The sequence below is a fragment of the Hylobates moloch genome, unplaced genomic scaffold (assembly GCF_009828535.3).
Source record: "Hylobates moloch isolate HMO894 unplaced genomic scaffold, HMol_V3 SCAFFOLD_13, whole genome shotgun sequence".
Classification (NCBI taxonomy): domain Eukaryota; kingdom Metazoa; phylum Chordata; class Mammalia; order Primates; family Hylobatidae; genus Hylobates; species Hylobates moloch.
The window spans coordinates 37,113,989-37,137,192 of NW_026652288.1; the positions used below are offsets into that span (position 1 = coordinate 37,113,989).

The 23,204-nt window shown below is 37.1% G+C and overlaps 1 protein-coding gene and 1 long non-coding RNA gene across 11 annotated transcripts in view; one reads left to right on the forward strand and one right to left on the reverse strand.

The window, feature by feature from the left end:
* The window catches only part of LOC116480685 (zinc finger protein 780B), a 60,492-nt gene that overhangs the window by 18,505 nt on the left and 18,783 nt on the right, over positions 1–23,204 (forward strand). For 3 of the 10 annotated variants that reach the window (XM_058427042.1, XM_032172928.2, XM_058427041.1), the window contains exon 3: positions 21,899–21,952. In XM_058427042.1, coding sequence (XP_058283025.1) covers positions 21,944–21,952 — 9 coding nt within the window. In that variant the 5' untranslated portion in view covers positions 21,899–21,943. Of the gene's footprint in view, positions 1–15,875; positions 16,481–16,694; positions 16,854–21,898; positions 21,953–23,204 lie in introns of those variants that run through there. The other 7 variants (XM_032172925.2, XM_058427039.1, XM_058427037.1 and 4 more) reach the window with 7 other exon arrangements.
* On the reverse strand, positions 15,578–16,100 carry LOC131381071 (uncharacterized). Its single transcript, XR_009209515.1, has 2 exons — positions 16,033–16,100; positions 15,578–15,792 (listed from the first exon to the last, which is right to left on the reverse strand). It is a non-coding gene; the product is annotated as an uncharacterized LOC131381071 (long non-coding RNA).

A 23,204-nucleotide genomic window follows, 5' to 3' on the forward strand; every position in this document is an offset into this window, starting at 1 on the left:
ACACTTCACAGGCCCTGACTATCTGCTTGATAGTTTTGAAAAGGCCTGGTCCATCTCCTCATTCTTAAAAAATGAGATTGAATTTTGACTAGCCCAGGAAAGTTGACTATGTGTTTAGATTTCTTTCTTTATGGTGTCATTTAGCCTTGTTCTCTTTGTTGCATATTCTGTACAAGGGAATTTGAGTGAGTCCAGAGGCTCTGTTAGGTCAGATTAAACATTTTGGGGAAGAATACTTTGTAGGCTATTTGTATGTCATGTTTTACTGTCAGAAAACATTTAAGTACAGGTCCTTGCATTAGTGAAACTAAGTTTGATCATTTGGGTAAGCTTGTAACTGCCATAAGTCCATTGTAAAGATCTAATTTGTAGTGGGTAAATAATCTATGGAGAGACTTTGACCTCTGAATATTTATAGTCATGTGTATTTTAGCTGTGGATTGAATACAAAATGAAAATTGAAATAGACTATTCAAAAATGAATGCCATTAAGGTGTCAACATAAGTCAACTTGTGTGATAAGGCTGACAGTATACTCAGTATAAAATTAGCACCCTCTAGTTTATTCAGGGAGCCAAGATTGTTTTGTCTGGAACCTTGTTTTTGTTCAGCATTTATCATCAGCACCTATACATCATGGCTGGTACATGTTGATAAACTTTGAAAAAAATTAAGCCTTTAAATCAAGCTATAAAACATGCTACCATTGTGGCATCATGAATTAGAGAGATTAACTTTTTAAAAAATCAATAATAATCCTTTGTGATTTTATTCCAGTACATTTAAAAATCTATAAAATGATAATTTATATTGATAGCTTTCTTCTTTTTGTGAATATACATACCCTTATCAGATTATTATGCTTTTGATAGACTACTTAATTCTATTTCTTAACATTTAATTGCATCTATAATCATAAGTAAAGTTATAATTTTCTAAACATTTTTCAGGTTTTATTAATGCAATGATCTTATAAATCTTATAAAACGAGGCTATTTAAAACCTGGCTTTCTAGTCTCATGTTCCTATTTTTTATTTCCAGTTTCATCTTTTTCGTATTGATTCTCTTTGACTTTCTTTTTTGAACTCAACAGATTCCCTGGGTATTAACCCAGCACAACTCATTTATGGGTCATTGCACATTCTGGTGTCTCATTAAGAATTGTCATAAAAGAAAGATCCCTGGAGGCCTTCCAGTGAAACTCTATCATCATGCAATCTTGGGATTTCTAAGTTGGAAGTCACAGTCCCTTTGCAAACATAATAAAACACTTTAAAATATTTGCGAAAGTTACAAACCAAGTATGTAAAAATTTAAAAATCACCTACTACTTTTAAAAGCAGAGAAGGCATCCATAGAATATTTCCTTGCTTACAAGCTCAGTGAACATACTGAATTCACTTACAAAAAGAATTTTCTCAATTTTAGTTGCTTTTCAAAAAAATTCTTATTCCTTTTATTTGTAATTCTTTGACATTGTTGCTGCTTCAGGGTTTTGGTAATTGGACAGTTTGGTCTTTATTATGCTATTAACATTTTTACCTGTCCTGAAACAAGGAAATACAATCAAAGAAACAGAAGATTGCTGGACCTTGAACCACAGTATGATATCGGATGACCCAGAGTCATGGTTACTAAGTTGCTTAAATTTTTAGTAACAAAGATGTATTAGAAAGTGACAGGTCAATTAAATAATGGTTTTTTTTGGATACATTTAATTATATAATCCCCTTAAGTTGTGCTTAGTCAGCAGTATTTAATCTGTTGTCTATTATATATCTAACTGGTCTGTTACGTTTATTATATATTTATGTATTGCTATTCATATCTTACTGGAGTAACTCATTTTTAAAACAATATATTTCATCTCCTAGGAGAAGAGGATCGAGTATGTGTTTTTATTCTTTTTCATTAGGGCATTGGGGTATTTTCTTACTGTGAAATGTATTGAATATTTCATTTATTTGGTTTGTGAGTCTGACCTTCACTCCCTAGCACTGATTTTTATTTGGACCTCCTTTCACCTGATTCATAGGAGTTATAAGTAGCCGTTAATATGGATACATTTTTCCCATTTCTAGTACACTGCCCCTTCCAAAAGTGTCTGGCTTACTCAAACTTCTCTGTATTTGTTCCATCTTGCTTTTACAGATCAATACAAATAGGTAACTATACCTTCTAAACAGACATCAAGTTGGTGGAAAAAAGGCATATGAACAGTTCTTTCTCACCTACTGTCAACAGTAAATTAAACATTCCTAACTGCAGCCTCTTTTTGTAAAATTTATAACCATTTATCTTTTGAGTGTGACATGATACTAGATGTATGATAATTACGTTTTGTGTATCAGTATGAACATGATTTTTAACAGACTTGTTCCAATGAGCTATTATAGAGATGGTCCCCAACAATGTCAACTAACAATTTCTCAGCTTTATGATGGTGCAAAAGTGGTATGTTGCTATAGTTTGGATATTTGCCCCTCCAAATCTCACATTGAAGTTTGATCTCAGTGTTGGAGGTGGGGCCTAATGGAAGGTGTTTGGGTCATGGCGGAAGATCCCTCATGAATAAATTAATGCCCTCTCTGGATTGAGGGGTGAGTGAGCTATCACTCTGTTCGTTTTTGTGAGAGCTGGTTGTTCAAAAGAACCTGGCACCTCCTCCCTCACCCTCTTGTTTTCTCTCTTGACATGTGATGTCTGCATACACTGGCCCCCCCTTCATCATCTGCCATGAGTGGAAGCAGCCTGAGACCCTTAGCAGAAGCAGATGCTGCACCATGATTCTTGTACATTCTGCAGAACAGTGAGCCAAATAAACCTCTTTATTAATCAGCCAGCCTCAGATATTCTTTTATAGCAACACAGAATGGACTAAGACATACTCAGTCAGAGTATGCTCCTCAAATTAAGATGGGGCTATGTTAAGTTGAAAATATTGTAGGTCATAAATACACATTTGGCATATGAGGTTTTCAATTTGTGATGGGTTTATTTGGATATAACTTTGTCGTAAGTTGAGAAGCATCTGTAGTAATTATGATAATTTGATGTGTAGCCAGTAGGAGTCCAGTTACATTTGTTTTTTTGACTTCTTTTTTTCTTTTCACTTTTTAAACGAATATTGTGTTCAGGTCCTAGGAAGATGTTTTAGACTGATCCTTCTTTGTTGGTCCATGTCCCCCATGCCTCTTGTCCTGAGTCATGGAATCAACCCATGATTCACTACCCTCGTAGGGCGTCCTGGTTCTATTTAGAGGAAAAGAGCCTTAGAGACCAAGAAATCTGGCTGCTATGGGTGCACATGGCAGTTACAGGTATGGAAAAAAGATGCTGCTTTTGTTAGAATTCTTTTAATAGTTTCAGAGTAGAAAATGTCATCGTAAGGTCAGAAGTTCACTCTGATTTTTCTCAACTTACATTTCTATGATCTGCTCTTGTTTGCATTTGATATTTTATTGAATTATAAGGTTTTATGTATGGTGATAGCTGAGAAGTTTATCTCCTGCTAGGGCCTTCCTGAAATGACACATTAATCCACTTGCCCATTTTTGGAGATATTGGTCTGATTCAAATTTGTCATGGTGTTTCTGAGCAGTGTTATGAAGAACATTCAACAATGGATAATAGATAGATAGATAGATAGATAGATAGATAGATAGATAGATAGATTGATATTTGAGATGGAGTTTTGCTTTTATTGCCCAGGCTGGAGTGCAATGGTGCAGTTGTGGCTCACCACAACCTCCGCCTCCCAGGTTCAAGCAATTCTCCTGCCTTAGCCTCCCAAGTAGCTGGGATTACAGGTGCCTGTCACCACACCCAGCTGATTTTTGTATTTTTAGTAGAGACAGCTTTCAGCATGTTGGCCAGGCTGGTCATGAACTCCTAACCTCAAGTGATCAGCCCGCCTCAGACCCCAAAGTGCTGGGATTACAGGTGTGAGACATCTCACCCAGCCGACAATAGATAATATTTTGAATGTTCATAGATTCCCCAGAAAAAAACTGGACAGAAGATTTCTGTCATCCTTTTCTTTTTGAGACGGAGTTCACTCTCTCGCCCAGGCTGGAGTGCAGTGGCGTGATCTCGGCTCACTGCAAGCTCCACCTCCCGGGTTCATGCCATTCTCCTGCCTCAGCCTCCTGAGCAGCTGCGACTACAGGCACCCGCCACCATGCCCGGCTAATTTTTTTTGTATTTTTTTTTTTTTTTTTTTTTTTAGTAGAGACGGGGTTTCACCGTGTTAGCCAGGATGGTCTCGATCTCCTGACCTCGTGATCTGCCCGTCTCGGCCTCCCAAAGTGCTGGGATTACAGGCATGAGCCACCGCGCCCGGCCTTCTGTCATCCTTTTATAGGGTATTATGATAATCCAGTTTGCAGTATGGGGGATGAGAGACCTGTGTGTTCTAATTTCTAGGATACCATTCCATTTCTAAGTCTTCTGCACAAGTGTGGTCTCTAGGGTTTCACTGTGGTTATTTGTAATTGCTGAAAGTGAAACTTTCTCCTTGGATTCCCCAGCGGGTCAGAGTCTGTTATTATAGATTAGAGTCCAGGATTATAGAACTAGTAATTTTTATTAACAGTTGGCTATGACTATCTAGAGTAAGGACCGCATTTATGTTTCCAAGATGTTGTCATGTGACATGACTTAGGGCCAGTAGGATGTAAGTGAATATTTTGGCAGTTCTAGAAACCTCTCTTAAAACACAGCTGGCTTAATATATTAATACTTGAGAAATCTGGGTGAAGGATATCCAGAAATTCTTTACAATTTTTCCCAGTTCTGTGTAAGCCTGAGAGCTTATACCATTCTGATGCCAGCAGTGGAAGAATTCATGATTGGTTTGGAGCAAGGCCACAATATCAGGCGTACATCCATATTTTGTGACAGAGAAATTAATCTTATCTTGTTTTATCCACTTTAATTTGGTGCAGTTTTACTATTTTACTCACAACCAAATTTAATCTTAAATGATACACCTTGATTGTCATATATTAAGACTAAGAATAGTCAATATATTCTTCTAGGTTCTGTAACCCACACCCTATTAAAACCACAGTACCTGTAAGGGAGACATTTTTTTCTTCAAGAATATGTATTTCTGCCACATCTATGATTCTCCAAAATGAGATGACAGAAAATGCTAAACGATTGTTAGATGACTGTATGAAGTTCCACTTCTGGATAACAGGATAGGGAGACTCTGCAGGCTCATTTATCAGCAAGACAAGTAAAAGTGGCAAAAAAAAAAACCCCAAAAACTATTGTAAAAACCTTACTATTTGAGGTCTAAAAGAGTGTAAACAGTATATAGAGAATGAAATATCTAACAACAAAGTCTACTAAAACTTGGTAAGAGCAGTGAGAATTCGTGGTATTTAAGACACAGCCCACTCTCTTCTTGTCTTCATAGCTCAGTTTGATGGAAGCTTCACACTGGGTGGATGCTGCCAAGATTATGCGGCTCCAGCTCTCAATCAAGTTTTATAACGACAGGAGGGTCAGGCTTCCAGGGATTCTCATTCCCACCTCCTCTCAGTTGAAGAGGCTAAATTCCTGGTGATGCAACTAAGAGGCTTGGGGCTCCATTGCTTCCCCCGCTCCCACCCATAGTTTGGAAGCTCTACCCAGGCACAGTGAACTCAGATTTGGGCCCTGATTGCCTTTGCCTCAGCTCACTTGTAAGGCAGAGGTTTCACAACAAGAGAAACAAGATGGCTACCACCCAGCCCATTGCCCAGAATGGTGGTTCAGAGATTTTGTCCAGAGGGAGAGACGGTCTATAAGAATAGAGCTCTGAAGCTCTCTCGAGAAGAATGGAATTTATTTGAATCAGTGTCAAAACTTCCCTTAATTAAAAACAACATGAACCGTAAATCAGCTAGTTAATCAGATAATTCCAGGGGAAGACACAGCTAAGGAGCCCTCCTAAGGTGAAAAGAAACCTTAAAGACTGGCCTCAAAAACTAGCCCTGCTTGGCTTAAATTCTACCAAACTGCTTAGTAATTAATGCTCCAAGGACTTGTTGAGAACAGTAGGGTGATCGGACAGAAGCCAGTGGAGCCTAGTGGGCTAGAAATAATACCAAAGGAGACAAACATCTTAACAGAGAGATCAGGGAAAGATGGTCAAAGAGACTCCTGTTTAAAATCATGCCAGGGTATACTCTGTGTATGTCCAAGGCTGTACTCTCTGAAGAGCAACAAAATGCTTCCCACTACAAGCTATTTCATTAAAATAGCTTAGTGAAAACACAAAACAACTACGGGTAACTCTGCTTATGTCCAAGGCTGCACCCTCTGAAGAACAACAAAATGCTTCCCACTGCAAACTATTTCACTAAAATAGCTTAGTCAAAACAGAAAACAAATAACAACAAAACAAAACAAACAAAACCACTCTGAAGAACAACAACAAAAACCACTCTGAAGAAGGGGACAGGGAATCATTATCCAGAATGGCTATAGTATGTTACCTAATATGTCCACTTATCAACAAGAAATTGTAAGACCTACAAAGAAACTGAAATGTTCAACTTATAAACAGGAAAAAAGCAGGCAACAGAAATGGCCTTTGACAGGGAACAGATATCAGATTTAAAAGACAAAAACTTCAAGGTAGCCATTATATATATCTTCACAGCAGTAAGGGAAAATATAAAGATAATGTCTCATCAAATAAAGAATATCAATAAAGGAAATCATAAGATGAACCAAATGTAAATTCTGGAGTTGAAGACTATAATAACCAATATAAAAAAATCATTAGAAGGGCTAAATAAGGTTGAGCTGGCAGAAGAATTAGAAAACTTTCAAATAGATCAATAGAAATTATGCAACCTCAATTCCATCTTCCTATTAGAAAATAGAATAAGAAAATGAAGAAATAGGATGAGAAAATAGAACAAAGAAATATAAACAGAGCCTCAGAGAAATTCAGGATGCCTTTCAGTACACCAATGTACATGTAATGAGAATACCATAAGGTGAGGAGAAAGAGAAGCACAAAAATATTCAAAGAAATAATGGCTAAAAACATCCACAATTTGTTGAACAAACATTAATCTACACTCACAAGCATCTCAACAAACTGTGAACAGAATGAATGCAAACATGTCCACAAACAGACACATCATAATAAAAATGTTAAAAGTGAAAGAAAATGTTGAAAGCTGTAAGAGAAAAACAATGTGCCACAAGGGTACCCCAATAGATTAACAGCAAACTTCTCATCAGAAACAATGGAGGGGATGAAGGCAGTGGGATGATACATTCAAAGTACTCAAAGGACAAAAGCTTTGTCAACCATGATCTTATTTCTAGTAATGCTGCCTTCAAAAAAAAGGTGAAACAAAGCCCTCCCAGATCTGCCATATGAGAAATTGTAAAAAAAAAAAAAAAGTTATTAATGTTGAAAGCAAGTAAAACACATGAAAATTTAAAATCACATTTTTAAAAAGAACAAAATTAATATTTATAATTAAAGGTAATTATAGCCAGGCACAGTGGCTCACGCCTGGAATCTCAGCACTTTGAGAGGCTAAGGCAGGCAGATTGCCTGTGGTTGGGAGTTCAAGACCAGCCTGGCCAACATGGCAAAACCCCATCTCTACTAAAAACACAAAAATTATCTGGGCATGGTGCATGCACCTATAGTCCCAACTACTCGGAAGGTGAGGCAAGAGAATCGCTTGAAACCAGGAGGCAGAGGTTACAGTGAGCTGAGATCATGCCACTTCACTCCAGCCTGGGCAGCAAAGTGAGACTCTGTCTCTCACACACACAAAATGGTAATTATAAAAGGCAGCATAAATGCACATTTCTTTTACTTTTTTCTCTTAATAGATTTAAAAAGCAATTGTATAATACAATATGTACATAATTGTATTATTGGCCATATGACATGGAAATGTAGTATATTTGACAATAGCAGCATAAAGGAAGTAAATGACAGCAGAGTTGTATTGGAGTAAAGAAATGATAAATGATAGTAACTAGAATTCACAGGAACAAATAAAAAAGAAGTAGAAATAGTAAATAAAAAGCTATATATTAAAAATACCATATAAATATATATATGCTCTATTCCATCCTTAATAGACATAAACCTATACAGAATAAGTGTAATAATGTATTTTTGAGTCTGTAGCATGTGTAGACATAATAATGTAGAACAATAATAGAATTAAAACGCAGGATAGATTACAGCTATATAAATAACATTTATATATCTCACTGGGATCAAGTTTGTATTATTCTGAAGCTGATTCTAAGATGTATATAATAAACCCTACAGCAGCCGTTAAGAAAATAACAAAAATACAATGAATAAAAAAGAAATTTAAATGTGTTATTATAGAAAATCAACACAGAGGAAGGCAGTAAGAAAAGAAATATGGGACTGGGTGAACTATAATACATACAGAAAACAACAACATGGCAAAAATAAGTCATTCCTTATCAATAGTTACTTTAAATGTAAATGGATCAAACTTGGCAATCAAAAGACATAGACTGGCAGACGATAAATGAACGAAATCCAACTAAATGCTATCTATAAGAAAGTCACTTTAGATCTAAGGACACACATAGTTTGAAAGTGAAAAGATGGGCCGGGCACAGTGGCTCACGCCTGTAATCCCAGCACTTTGGGAGGCCGAGGCAGGCGGATCACCTGAGGTCAGGAGTTTTAGACCAGCCTGACCAACATGGAGAAACCCCGTCTCTACTGAAAATACAAAAACTTAGCCGGGCTTGGTGGCAGGCGCCTGTAATCCCAGCTACTTAGGAGGCTGAGGCAGGAGAATGGCGTGAACCTAGGAGGCGGAGCTGGCAGTGAGCCGAGATCGTGTCACTGCACTCCAGCCTGGGTGACAGAGCGAGACTCCGTCTAAAAAGCAAACAAAAAGAAAGTGAAAAGATGAAAAAAGATATTGCATGCAAACAGCAATTAAAAAGAGTGGGCATGGCTATATTAATATCAGACAAAATATACTATAAGTTAAAAAAGGTTAGAAGAGACAAAGAATATACAATAAAAGGGTCAACTTACCAAGAAGATATATCAATTACAAATACATATACACTAAACACCTGAGCTCCAAAATATATGAAGGAAACATTGACAGAATTGAAGGAAGAAATAGACATCTATGCAATTATAGTAGGAGACTTCAATACACTACTTTTAATAATATGTAGAAGAACAGGACAGAAGATAAATAAGGAAATAGGGGACTTGAACCATGGACCTAACACACATATATACATAACATTTCCACTCAACAATAGCAGAATGCACATTTTCTTCAAGTGCATGGGGATTATTATCCAGGATAAACTATGTCTTAGGCCACAGAAGAAGTCATAATGTTAAAATATTGAAGCTAGAATTCAATAGCATAAGTAAAACTGTAAAATCCACAAGTATATGAAAATTAAGCACACTCTAGTGGATCAAAGAAGAAATCAAAACAAATGAAAATGAGATAAATGAAAATGAAAACACAACATACCAAATTTATGGGATGCAGAAAAAGCAGGGTTAACGGAATTTTATAGCTGTTAGTGTTTACATTAAAAAAGAAGAAAGATTTCAAGTCAGCAACCTAACTGTATGCCATTAGAAACTAGAAAATAAGAAGAAACTAAATCTGAAGCTAGTAGGAGGAAGGAAATGAAAATATTAGGCTTGAGATTAACATATTAGAGAATAAAAAATAGAGAAAATTAGTAAAATTAAGAGTTGGTTATTTGAAAAGCTCAACAAAATTGAGAACCATTAGGCAGATTGATTAGGAGAGAAAGACTGAAATAACTAGGATCAGAAATGAAACAGGGAACATTCCATTCCTACCAACTGTATACTAATAAAAAGCATTATTCAAGAGTACTTTTTACAATGGTATTCCAATAAATTTGATAACCTAGACAAAATGGAAAAGTTTCTAGAAATGCACACCTTTCTAAGACTCAATAATGAAGAAATAGAAAATCTGAATATACCTATGACCAGTAAGGAGACTGAATAGTAATCTAATACCTCCTAACAAAGAAAAGCCAAAGACTACATGGTTTCACTGGTGAAGTCTACCAAATGATTTTACATGTTTATTCTTTTCTAGCACTATAGGCATTTAAAGCTAAAAATAAAAACATATTTAGCTGCTCCAAAAATTTGGATTGTTTTTGTTTTTATTAAAAATACATTCTAGGTAAGGTGCGATGGTTCCTGCCGGTAATCCCAGCATTTGGGGAGGCCAAGATAGGAGGGTTGCTTGAGGCCAGGAGTTTGAGACCAGCCTGGTCAACATAGTGAGACCCCCATCTCTATTTTTAAGAAGTAAAATAAAAAATACATCCTAATTTCTCTTATAATTTATTCTTTGATCCATGGGGTACTTAGCAATGTGTTGAATAATTTCAAAATATTTTTGCATTTCCCAAATTTCCTCAGCATTTGATTTCTAATTTTATTTTCACTGTGGTCAGAGAATATACTTAGCATGACTTACTTTTAAAAAATATTATGATTTGCCATATATAGGTCTAGTATATTGTTTAGTTTAGAAAATGTTGCATGTTGAGTATGTATTTTATTGTTGGTTGAGTGTTCAACCAACCATCAGTTAAGACAAACTAGTTTGTAGTGTTGTTTAAGTCTTCTATATCCTTGCAGATTTCCTGTCTAGTTGTTATATGTATTGAGAATAGAGTGTTAAAATCTCCAACTTCTATTGTTGAGCTGTCATTTTCTCCCTTCAGTTTTGTCAGTTTTCCTTTCATGTATGTAGTCTCCTGTTTTTAGGAGCATATGCGTTCATTGTAGTTATATTTTTCTGATTAACTTGCCCTTTTATCATTAAATGAATCTCTCTCTTTTTCTCTAGTAACATTTTGAAAGTCTGTTTTGTTTGATGGTAGTATAACCATTCCTGTTCCCTTCTGATCACCATTTGTATGGTATCTATTTGTATCTTTTTCCATCCTTTTGTTTTCCGTCTGTTTTCAGCTTTTAAAAAGAACTAATGTATATCTTAGCTTAAAAAAATCTAATTGGGATTATTGCTAAAATAATAACAATAGTCGTCAGGCATAGTGGCTCACACCTGTAATCCCAGCACTCTGGGAGGCTGAGGAGGAAGGATTGCCTGAGCCCAGGAGTTCACGACCAGCCTGGGCAATATAGTGAGAGCTTGTCTCTACAAAAAATTAGAAATAAAATTTTAAAAATCAAAATAAATAAAATAATATCAATAGTATACAGAAAGTTTACTCCAATATAGCTCCCTTCCTTGGTGCTATCGTAGTGAGATGAATGTGACACAAATTGCAACTTTATACATTATGAACAAAATAATACAATTGTATAATTATGGTTTTATGCAGTTATCTTTAATCAGTTAAAATAAAAAAGTAAAAGTGTATACTATCTTTTATTTACCTATGTAATGACTTTAATCAGTGCTCATTATTTCTTTGTGTGGATTCCAGTGACCATCACCTTTCATCCTAAAGAACTTTAATATTTCTTATTAAGAAAGTCTGCTAGCAACAAAGGCTTTCAGTCCTTATCTGCAATTCTCTTTATTTTGTCTATATTTTGAGAGAGAATATTCCGGATATAGAATTCTTGGTTGACTGGTGGGGTTTTATTTGTTTTTTTGTTTTGTTTTGTTTTTTGTTTTTGTTTGTTTGTTTTTAGTACTTTGAATCTCATCCCACTGCCTTTTGGTCTCTGTTGTTTCTGATGAGAAGTCAGCCAATAGTCCTGTTGAGAATCTCGTTTATATGATGAATAATGTTTCCCTTGCTGTTTTCAAGATTTCCCTTTGTTCTTGGCTTCTGACAATTTGACTCTGGGGTAGCTCTCCTTGAGACATGTTGATTAAGTATGAATATCTGGGTTTATCCCACTTGAAGTGTATTTACATTCTTGTAAGTGTAGGGGTGTGTGTGTGTGTGTGTGTGTGTGATCAACTTCACAAAGAGTTTGGCCATTATTTTTCAAGCATTTTTTCTTTTTTTTTCCTTCTGACCCTCCTCTTATATGTATTCTGGTTTGCTTGATGGTGTACTACATGTATCTGATGCTTTCTTCATTTTTATTCCTTCTGTTTTTCTTTCTGTTCTTCAGACTGCATAATTTTATTGACCTATTTTCAAGTTCACTAATTCTTTGTTCAGGTTAAAGCTGCTATTGAGTTCTTCTAGTGAATTTTTCATTTCAGTTATTGTACTTTTCAAGTCCAGAATTTCTACTTGGTTCTTTCATTGCAGTAATAATTTCCATCTCTCTGTTGATAGTCTCTGGCAGGACATTATTGTCATACTCTTCTTTAAATTCTTTACATATGGCTTGTTTTAGTTCTTTGAACATAATTAAAATAGCTGCTTTCAGATCTTTGCTAAATCCAACATTTGTGCTGTCTCAGAGACAGTTGTCTACTAGCTGTTTCATTCCCATCTCCTCCAAGTGAGCTACTTGGATTCTTCAGCTCCTGTGAAAGTTTGTTCATGCATAGATAGAAGTTTAAATTGATGTTTCTGTGAGAGCTAAGTGCTGGAAAGTCTCATTCTGCTATCTTGCTGACATCACTCCTGTTAAGATTTTCTATTTTTTCTTGAGTCAGTGATAGTTTGTGTGTTTCTAGGAATTTTTCCTTTCCATTTAGGTTATTTTGTTGACATACAATTGTTTATAATTTTCTTCAATCATCATTTTCATTTTTGTAAGTTTAGTAATGTCTCCACTTTCAGCTCTGACTTTAGTAATTTTGGTGTTTTCTCTTTTTTCTTGTTCAGTCCTGCTACAGTTTTGCCACTTTTTTTTATCTTTTCAAAGAACCAGCTTTTAATTTTGTAAATTTTCTCTATTATTTTTCTATTTTCTATTTAATCTAACCTCACTTTTATCTTTATTATTTCCTTTCTTCTCCTGGTTTTGTTTTTTTCTTTCTGTTTTTCATATTCTAATTCCTAAATGTATACAGTTAGGTCATTGATTTGACATCTTTCCTCCTTTTTATAGGCATGTAGAGCTATAAATTTTTCCCTGAGTAGTAAGCATCTCATGAACTTTAATAACATGTGTTTTTATTTGTATTTATCTAAAATGTTTTCTAAATTCTCTTTTTATTTGTTCTTTAACCCTTTGGTTGTTTAAGATTCTGTTGATTTGGCACAAAACAGCAATATCATCTATCCTCACTCCTATTCAGTATAGAAATTCAACAGAATTTCAGGCCGGGCTCGGTGGCTCACGCCTGTAATCCCAGCACTTTGGGAGGCCGAGGTGGGCGGATCACAAGGTCAGGAGATCCAGATCACGGTGAAACCCCGTCTCTACTGAAAATACAAAAAATTAGCTGGGCGCGGTGGCGGGTGCCTGTAGTCCCAGCTACTCGGAAGGCTGAGGCAGGAGAATGGCATGAACCCGGGAGGCGGAGCTTGCAGTGAGCTGAGATCGTACCACTGCACTCCAGCCTGGGCGACAGAGTGAGACTCCGTCTCAAAGAAAAAAAAAAAAAATTCAACAGAATTTCAGTTATCAGAACTTGCCAACATAAAGACAATGGGATTTAGTCCTACAAATTAAGGAAGAAACTGAATGAATAAAGTCATGAACTAACATATTATATACAGGATTTAATTTTGAAATTCTTCAATTTTGCATAGGAATTTCTTCAGCTATGGCAGTAGTCTTTTGATGGTGCTCCCATTTTTAACTGGATACATTTACAATTTGTGTTAGAATGGAATGCAATTGAGAAGGTTTATGTTTCTGTAACACCTAAATTTGGCTTAACATTCAAAGGTATCATAAATTGAGCCAATTTGTTTGGCTTTAGGAATAATTTTTAAATAAATGTACCCTTCCTAGACTAAGTGGCAAAAAAAAAAAATAGAGATGTACTGTGAAGGCAAAATACATCAACTGCTAAAATATTTGCAATCTAATATTCCATATTCACAATACTCATGAGGATATTTTCCATTTCATTGGATATATTCTAAGACTTCTGATTACCTTAGTATATGCAGAGTATAAATCTCAATTTAAAAGGTATGGTGTTCAGAGAAGTGCCATTTGAAGGTAGCTATAATTTCAAGTTTCTTAACCATAAAGTCCAGCATTGAAGATTACATACAATTTTATCAAAATTTAAAAATAATAGACTATGTCAAAAAAAATCCTTAAAAATATGGTGATACTGGCTAAGAAACTGATTAAAGCATTGGAATATATACCAAAAGTAATTATTCTGCTCTTTAATGTATAGTCAATATAGATAGCTTAAAATTTTTTCCTTACTACAAAAACATTATTTTGTTTAATGCAAATATGTTATTGTTTACCCTTTAGGATATAACAGAAAATTATGACTCATAAAGGAAATTTTTAAACATTATATAATTTCAATTATCATAGTATTCGTACATTTTCAAATTTTTACTCTTTTGGACAATATATTATATAGTGAGCTGTTATTGATTTCTAATTTAATTCCATTTTTGTCAGAAACATGCTTTGTATGACTTGAGTCCATTTACTCATTTATTGAGACTTGTTTTATGGCCCAGAATATGGTATATGCTGGTAAGTGTCCCCTGTCCACCTAAGATGAATTTTACTGTCTTTGAGAGAGTGTTCCAGAAGTATAAATGAGATCAAGCAGGTTGATATGTTGTTTAGATAATCTATATCCTGTTGCTTTTCTGCATTAGTTCTATCAGTTACCAAGAGAGATATGTTGAAATATCTGATTATAATTGTGGATTTGTCTGTTACTTTATTGATCTAACAGGTTTTTACTCACATACTTAGAAGCTGTATTAAGAGCAGAATTTAGGTTTGTTCTTTCCACTGGATGAACTGTATCCTTCATCATTATTATGACGTAACTTTCTTTATCCCTGATATAGTCTTTTTGGTGAAGTCACTTTGTTTTTAATATAGCCACTCCAGCTTTCTTTTGACTAGTGTTAGGATAGTATATATTTTTCCATCCTTTTACTCTTAACCTATTAGTGCTTTAATATTTTAAGTATTACCTGTAGGTAGCATGTATTTGGGTCTGACTTTAAAAAAAAAATCCAACCTGACAAGCTTCTTAAGTTAAGGTGTTAGACCAGTTACACTTAATGTGATCATTGATACAATTAAGTTTGTTATCTTGCTATTTGTTTTCTGTCACAGTTGGGAATGAAAAGACATTTTGCTCTTCATTATTCCATGTTTTCGCTTTATGTAGCATAGGAAACTACAAAAATCATTTTGAAAGTTCAATGTTGCTAGATTACAATAGTGAAATCAAGCTTTTCCTATGAAAAACAAACCCCCTTTGGCATTTGTTTAGACTGTTTTAAGGAAATGTGTTAATTATTCATCCTTCAAGATAAGGCAAGTAATTCTCTGTGTACTTTTATCTGTCTCCATGCCGTCCTGAAACACGTTTTTCTCTCCAGATAACAGGAAGATTGTCTTGAAGAATCAAGTACATTTGATTCTGAAATCTCTCATGTAAACCACACTTCCTCTTCTAGTATAAAACCAACCATTCCTTTTCTTTCTTTCTTTCTTTTTTTTTTTTTTTTTTGAGACGGAGTCTCTCCAACCATTTCTTTAGTTCAGGCTTTTCAAATTTATCCTAAGTCCCTTCAAATAGCACAAAGGGGAAGCCTATGCTCGGATCTGAGACGAAGAGGTCAAAGCAGCTACATTTTGACGTAATTTTACTTTAAATTCTTCTTTAAAAGTTCTGCTTATTTGCATTCATCTGCATGGAGAGAAAAGGTAATTTACACTGACGCACCGAAAACAGCAACGCTCCTCTCAGATGGGGATCCTCGCCCGTAGCCGCAACCTCTGCACCCAACGGTCTGGAACTCCCACAAATCCATTAGGCTGGGTCCCTTAGGAGCCCCCAATGTATGCTGGGATCAACCTGAACAGACTATAGACCAAGGCTTCTGAGGTTCTTTCTGCTCAGGACTGTATTTCCCAGAGGCCACCGCACCGGAATTAACGGTTCCACTTCCTGTCTCCCGAGGTTGACGACGTAGCTGGGTAAGGTCTTCACGTCCTAGGAAGAAATCAGTGGCTGCAGGAGGTGTTCGTGGACTGGGACTCGAACCTGACCGACCCGGCAGTGCGGGTGGGCGAGAGCGAGGCGCTCAGAGGAGGAACCCGGGGCGCAGATGGAATCTGCCAGATCCCTAGGCGCGCGTGTGCGCGGGCATCCGAGAATGGGGATTGTGCGATCTTGAGTGACGGAGGGGACCGTGTGAGTGTGTGCGTGAGGCCCTGTGCACAGGACCGGGACGGCGTGTGGACGCAGTGCGTTTTGCTGGGGCTGTGTGAGTGTCACTGTGCCGGTGGTACTAGGCTCCTGCTGCTTCCTCCATCTTTCCCCTTCAAAGCTGCGGAGGCTGCAGCAGAGGAATGAAAATGGCCACAGTAGGGAGGTCAGTTATTGAACCGAGAATGAAGCTTTGCACAAGAAGGCGCAGATCTGGACTCGGGGTGGGAATATGAGAGCTGGAAGTGCCTCTTGAGGGTCCCCCAGGAGGGCAGCTACATGTTGAGAACCCAGCGTCCCTCAGAGATCTGTCCCCAGGAACCAGCTTCGAACTCAGACCGATTCCTCCTCCTTTTATTTCCTTCTCATTGCGTACGAAGTGAGGGAAGTTGTGGCCATGGAGAGTGCTTTCAAACTTAGTCTGCGCTCCAAGAAAAGCCTGGAGTCTCACGCTTGCCGTATCCTTCTCCAGTCGTATTATTATCCAAAAGAACGACCAGGAGGAGGATGAGAGCGTTATTGTTGCACTTAAGTCAAGGGTGAGTTTGTGCTTTGTATTTAAGACACGCGTTTTTGATTTTATAATATAGAGGTTCCTGTAAATTTTTAGTGCATTTCAGGAGAATTTGCAAATTGATTCTTGCCCCCTCCCATTGTGCGGCCTCCCAGTGAGCCGTTCCCCTCCCCGCCTGCTCCCCACCTTTCCATTTAATATTCACAGAACCATTTGGCAAATCGTTCACACCTTCCTGTACGCTCTCTTCTTCTAAGCTGGTATAAAAATAGTCCTCCAGAGGTTTATATTGAAGCTTTATTTTAGACTCTGCTTTGAAAAGAAGATTAGTTTGTGGAATCACACGCCAGGTATCTGACTGTCTTTACAGGCCTCCTTTTCCGAGTAGGGAAGAATGGAGATGGTTGGGTGATTGCCATTCGTCTGTGAGGCTTTCAGGAATCGGAAAGTGATTGCACAGAAATTGGTATCAATCAGAGTCAGGATTTTTCGGGAGAGTCCATGAGATGATAATTGTAATACTTGCCAGATCTCTGTGAGGTTTGGCAGTTCGGGTTGCGTTTTGGGCTATTTGTGTGTGTGAACTGCGAGAGGCAGTACGCTGTTGTGGTTAATAATAGGGGAGTGGATCCAGAGTATCTGGGTTGGAATGTTTGTTCTGTCCGTTTCTGATCTTCTCAGGCTTTAATGAACATTAGAATGAATTAATACTCTAAAACCTCTAAAACCTAGAGCAGTGCTAGGCATATAATAATAAATGTTTAATGTTTTAACTTTTGTTTTTATGTGGTCATTTTAGGTCATTTCCCTGGACTTTCTGTAGGACAGGAGCATTGGGAATATGTGATTCATTGTGATTGCTACTTGCATAGTAAGAAAATGAGTGAGTTGCTCAAATGATCTAGGGCAGAAATTCTTTTTAAATTGACAGATAAAATTGTATGTATTTATCGTGTGCAGCATGATGTTTTATAGTATATATACATTGTGGAATGACTGAATCTAGCTAATTAACAATGCATTACCTCACATAGTTATCATTTTTGTGGTGAGAACACTTAATATCCACTCTCTTAGCATTTTTCAAGACTACAGAATAGTTATTAATTGTAGATACGCTGTTGTGTAATGGATTTCTTGAGCTTATTTCTCTTATCTTCCTGAAATATTATATCCTTTGACCAACATTTCCCCAGCCAACACCACCTTCCCTCCCTCACCCACATTACCCCCAACCTGTAAACACCATTCTCTTCTCTAATTCTATGATATCAAGTTTTTTCTTTTTTTGAGAGAGAGTGTCTTGCTCTGTTGCCCAGGCTGGAGTGCAGTGGTGCGATCTTGGTTCACTGCAACCTCTGCCTCCTGGGTTCAAGTGATTCTCCTGCCCCAGCCTTCCAAGTAGCTGGGACTACAGGTGCGTGCCACCACACCTGGCTTATTTTTTGTATTTTTAGTAGAGACAGGGTTTCGCCATGTTGGCCAGGGTGGTCTCGAACTCCAGACCTTAGGTGATCCACCTGCCTCGGCCTTCGCCTCCGCTTTCAAAAGTGCTGGGATTACAAGTGTGAGCCACTGCACCTGGCCTATATAAACATTTTTTAGATTCCACTGATGAGTAAGATCATCTGTCTTTCTGTGCCTGGCTTATTTAATATGAATTTCTCCAGGTTCATCCATGTTGTTGCGAATGACAGCATTTCCCTTTTTTATGGCTAGTTTTCCATTGCGTACATATACCTGCATATATACTGCATTTTCTTTATCCATTCATTGATAGACACTTAGATTGATTACATGTCTTGGCTATTGTGAATAGTGCTGCAATAAACATGGGTGTGTAGATGTCTCTTTGATATACGGATTTCATTTCCTTTGGATAAATACCCAGTAGTGGATTGCTGGATCATATGGTAGTTCTATTTCTAATTTTTTGAAGAACCTCCATAGTGTTTTCCATAATGTCTGTGTCACTTTACATTCTCACCAACAGTGTGCAATGGTTCACATTTCTCTACATTCTCACCAACATTTGTTAACTTATGTCTTTTCAATAGCCACCCCAACACATATGAGGTGATACCTTATTGTAGGTTTAATTTTCATTTCCCTGATGATTAGTGATGTTGAGTATTTTTTCATGTACTCTAGCCATATATATGTTGTCTTTTGAGATGTGTTTGTCAGGTCCTTTGCCCATTTTTTAATTGGGTTGTTTCCTTGCTGTTGAGTTGAGTTCCTCACACATTTTGGATATTAACCCCTTATCAGTTACATGATTGCAAATATTTTCTCTCATTCTGTAGGTGGTCTCTTCACTTTGCTGTGCAGAAGCTTTTTTAGCTTGATGCAATTTCATTTGTCTATGTTGGCTTTTGTTGCCTGTGCTTTTGAAGTCATTTCCAAAAAAAAAATTATTGCCCAGATCAATGTCATGAAGCTTTCCCCATATGTTTTTTTCTATTTGTTTCATAGTTTGGGATCTTGCATTTAAATCTTTAATCCACTTAGAGTTGATTTTTGTATAATGGTTTGAGAAAAGGGTCTAATTTCATCCTTCTGTGTATGACTCCCCAGTTTTCACAACAGTATGTATTGAAGAGACTGTCTTTTCTTTATTGCATGTTCTTGGCACCTGTCTCGAAAATCAGTTGGTTGTAAACATACGGATTTATTCTGGGGCTCTCTATTCTGTTCCATTTGTCTAGGTGTCTGTTTTTATGTCAGTACCATGCTGTTTTGGTTACTACAGCTTTGTAGTATATATTGAAGTTAGGTAGTTTGATGCCTCCAACTTTGTTCTTTTTGCTCCAGACTGCTTTGGCTATTTGGGGTCTTTTGTGGTTCTATACAAATTTTAGGATTTTTTTTTTTTTTCTATTTTTGTCAAGAATGTAGGACTGAAATTCTTAACCTGAGTTCCTGTAACTCCACTTATGGTCTTGGGGACCACAAAGCTCTTGAAATAATATATTGAAGTACTATGGAAATTTATCAATGTGGGTTTTAGAGGGAGAAATAGTATATCATTTCATAAGACTGTCAAAACTGTATGTGACCCATGAGGTTTGGATCCATTGATCTAGATAGAACATTGATTCTCAGCGGGGGTGATGTTTAAAAACTTTTGGTTGTCACACTGTGGGGGTGGGTGCTACTTAGATCTAGTGGATAGAGGTCAGGGATGCTGCTGAACATTGTACCGTGCACAGGATAACCCTCCCTATAGCCCCAACAAAGGATTATACAGCACAATATGTCAGTAGTGCCTAGAGTGAAAAACTTTAGAATCAAAAGATTGTGATACCTGGAATGACCCTGTAAATGATCTTATATAAATCAAGTGTCCTGTAATATGGAAATCACTAAGCAAATTATGTTAGACTCAAGTGATAGAATATTATGCAGCTAATAAAATGATGTCTATAAAGAATTATGAAAAGAAAAATATTTGATATACCATTAAGCAGTATTCATGCTATGAACAATGATACTCAAGAAAATGTTACATGTATATGAATCCCATATACTAAGATAGGGTGTTTGTAAGGCATTCTGTAGGAATTGTATCCAAAATGATATTTTAATGAGTTATTTGGTGAAGAAGGGAACCAAGCATGGTGATGTATATTCCACAGATTTTCTCATGTAGTTTCCAGATGCCACTTATCTGCATTGTGTTCATTCAGAGAAGAGTCTTGATAATGAAAATGTCTAATTATATTGGTAAGATACAGCTAAAGGATGTTAGAACTAGCTGATGTTATTTGTTATAGTCACATTAATCTTTTTTGTTGATCCTCATGACAGGCACAGTTTTTTTTTTTTATGATTAAAAGTACTCACTCTCTGATAACTCTGTTTTATTTTTATTTTTGAATTCGGATGTAGAAATATGACCATCATTAATGCATACAAGAAATTGGTTGGAGACTTGTAGACAATTTTTTTTAGAAATTGTACTAACATACATAGAAAAGCACAGACATCTTAGTGTTGGGCAAGAATTGGGAAATAACAGAAACAAACTTATTACATAAAAACAAGAGCTCAGTAGAATTTCCTTTTTTTGTCCCCAAGTTGAAAGGAAGATGTCTAAATAAAAGGTGTCTTTCATCTAATTTGGAGAACAATTTCCTCACAGGAAAAAAAAATGTGTATGTACATTTAAATATGTACATATATAGATACATACACATATGTATATGTATGTATCTATATATGTGTGTGTGTGTGTGTGAATATAATTATATATTCTAAGTTAATGCCTGGGCATAGTCACAATTATGACATACTCTTTAGCAAAAAGAAGAAAATTGGGGCTACAATACAGAGATAAGCACTGTTAGCATGCATATACCTGTCTAAATTTTTGTGTTGATGTCTATTAGTCTTTTGCTTAATATTTCTATATATATATTTTTTACAAATGTAATCATATTGCTTATCCTGCTTTGTAACCTGATTTTTCTGTTAATCGTATGTCTGGAACATTTAATGATTCTTCGTATTCTATTACATGGCTATTCTGAACTGTACTTAACCAGCTGGCTTTTGGTGAACTCAGAATGCTGAACACTGCCCGTGCAATTCTGTCTATATCCTTTCCAGTTCTCATGCCTTGCCCCACTGCACCCAATCCTGAGTTCACAAAGAGGCTCTAGATTGGATGATGCAAGCCCTTCTCAGCTCTGAGGATTGCTTACAGCAGGATCAGAGGCCCAGTCCTAGGCCAAGATAGGTATCCCAAGAGTGGAGGACTGGCTGGAAGCCCTCCTGCTGGAGTGTCTTTTGAGCAACTTCAAGGCAGAAATGCCTGCGCTCGGCATTCATGCTTCCGCTGCAGGTTCCTGGGATGTAGGCAAGAGCTTGGTTTCATCCACACTCCACCTGTTCACTGCCAGTTTATTTGTGAGAGAGTGTGCGTAGGGAAAAAGGGAGTGATGGGAGGGGGTGGAAGTGTGCGTGTGAGCAGTAGTTGAGAAATAGGAATGGAGGATAAAATAGTTATTTGGTCTAGTGCTTTTGGACACAGCTTGACTTACGGCCTTTTTTGTTGTTGTTTTCCAGGGGAGAAGCCCGAGGAAGATTGACCAATTTTGTAATTCTAGAAACATGGTCCATGTAAGTTGGTGTTTCTGTCTTCTTGAAATATGGTGACTTTCAGGTTAGGTTAGGTGACTGTTACTATTAAACCTGAACCTTCTTACCTAAGGATCCACGATTTTTTTTTTTTTTTTTTGAGAGGGAGTCTTGCTCTGTCACCCAGGCTAGAATGCAGTGGCGCGATCTTGGCTCACTGCAACTTCCACCTCTCGGGTTCAAGCAATTCTCCTGTCTCAGCCTCCCAAGTAGCTGGGACTACAGGCACCCACCCGCACGCCTGGCTAATTTTTTGTATTTTTGGTAGGACGGGTTTCACCATGTTAGCCAGGATGGTCTCAATCTCCTGACCTCATGATCCCCCCGCCTTGGCCTCCCAAAGTGCTGGGATTAAGGCGTGAGCCACTGTGCCTGGCCAGGATCCACGATCTTACACCCCATTTTGTCCCATTACAGTGAAGGTTGGTGACCAAAAAATAAAGGTCAGTGCTCTTCCTATTTGTACCTCTGTTTTCCCACTGGCTTTGATGTTTTCTTTGAGCAGGTTATTCAGTCTGGGCTTAACTCAGTCCTTGGTCAGAAAGAATGTTGGAACAGTGGAGGAGTCGGTCCCCACAGGGAAACATGGTCTTGTGGGTTTGATAAGTTACAGATGATTGTCGCATTTGACCACACTTGGGAACACCTTGAAACTTCTCCACAGACTGGAGCTTTCTAGGTAGCTAAGGTAGAATTCCATAGCGAGTGGCCTCAGTCTGCAAGCGTGACAAGGTGTTCAGCTTTATGAGGCTCTTAGGAAAGTGATCAGTGAGGACAGTGGGCAGTAACAGAGAAGATTATTCAGGGCATGAGTGGTAGGTGATTATAGATTCTCTGAATTTGGGAAAACCTTAGAGACTCTGACCATCTTAAATGTGTAAATAGAAAAATATGACTAAATCTAATATGTCAGTTATTTTGAATTTTACGCAGCTTCTAAAAATCATTTGTCATGACAAGAAAAAATACTTTTGCTGTCATCTGATACCACAATGAGCTTGAGGATTAAGGGCATTCCTCAATTGTATGCTACCACCTTTTTTTGTTTTTTTTTGAGATAGGGTCTCACTCTGTAGCCCAGGCTGGAGTGCAGTAGTGCCATCACACTTCGCTGCAGCATTGAACTCCCAGGCTGAAACGATACTCCCATCTCAGCTTCCCAAGTAGCTGGGACTACAGGCACATGCCACCACAACAGTTATTTCTTTCTTTCTTTTTTTTTTTTTTTTTTTTT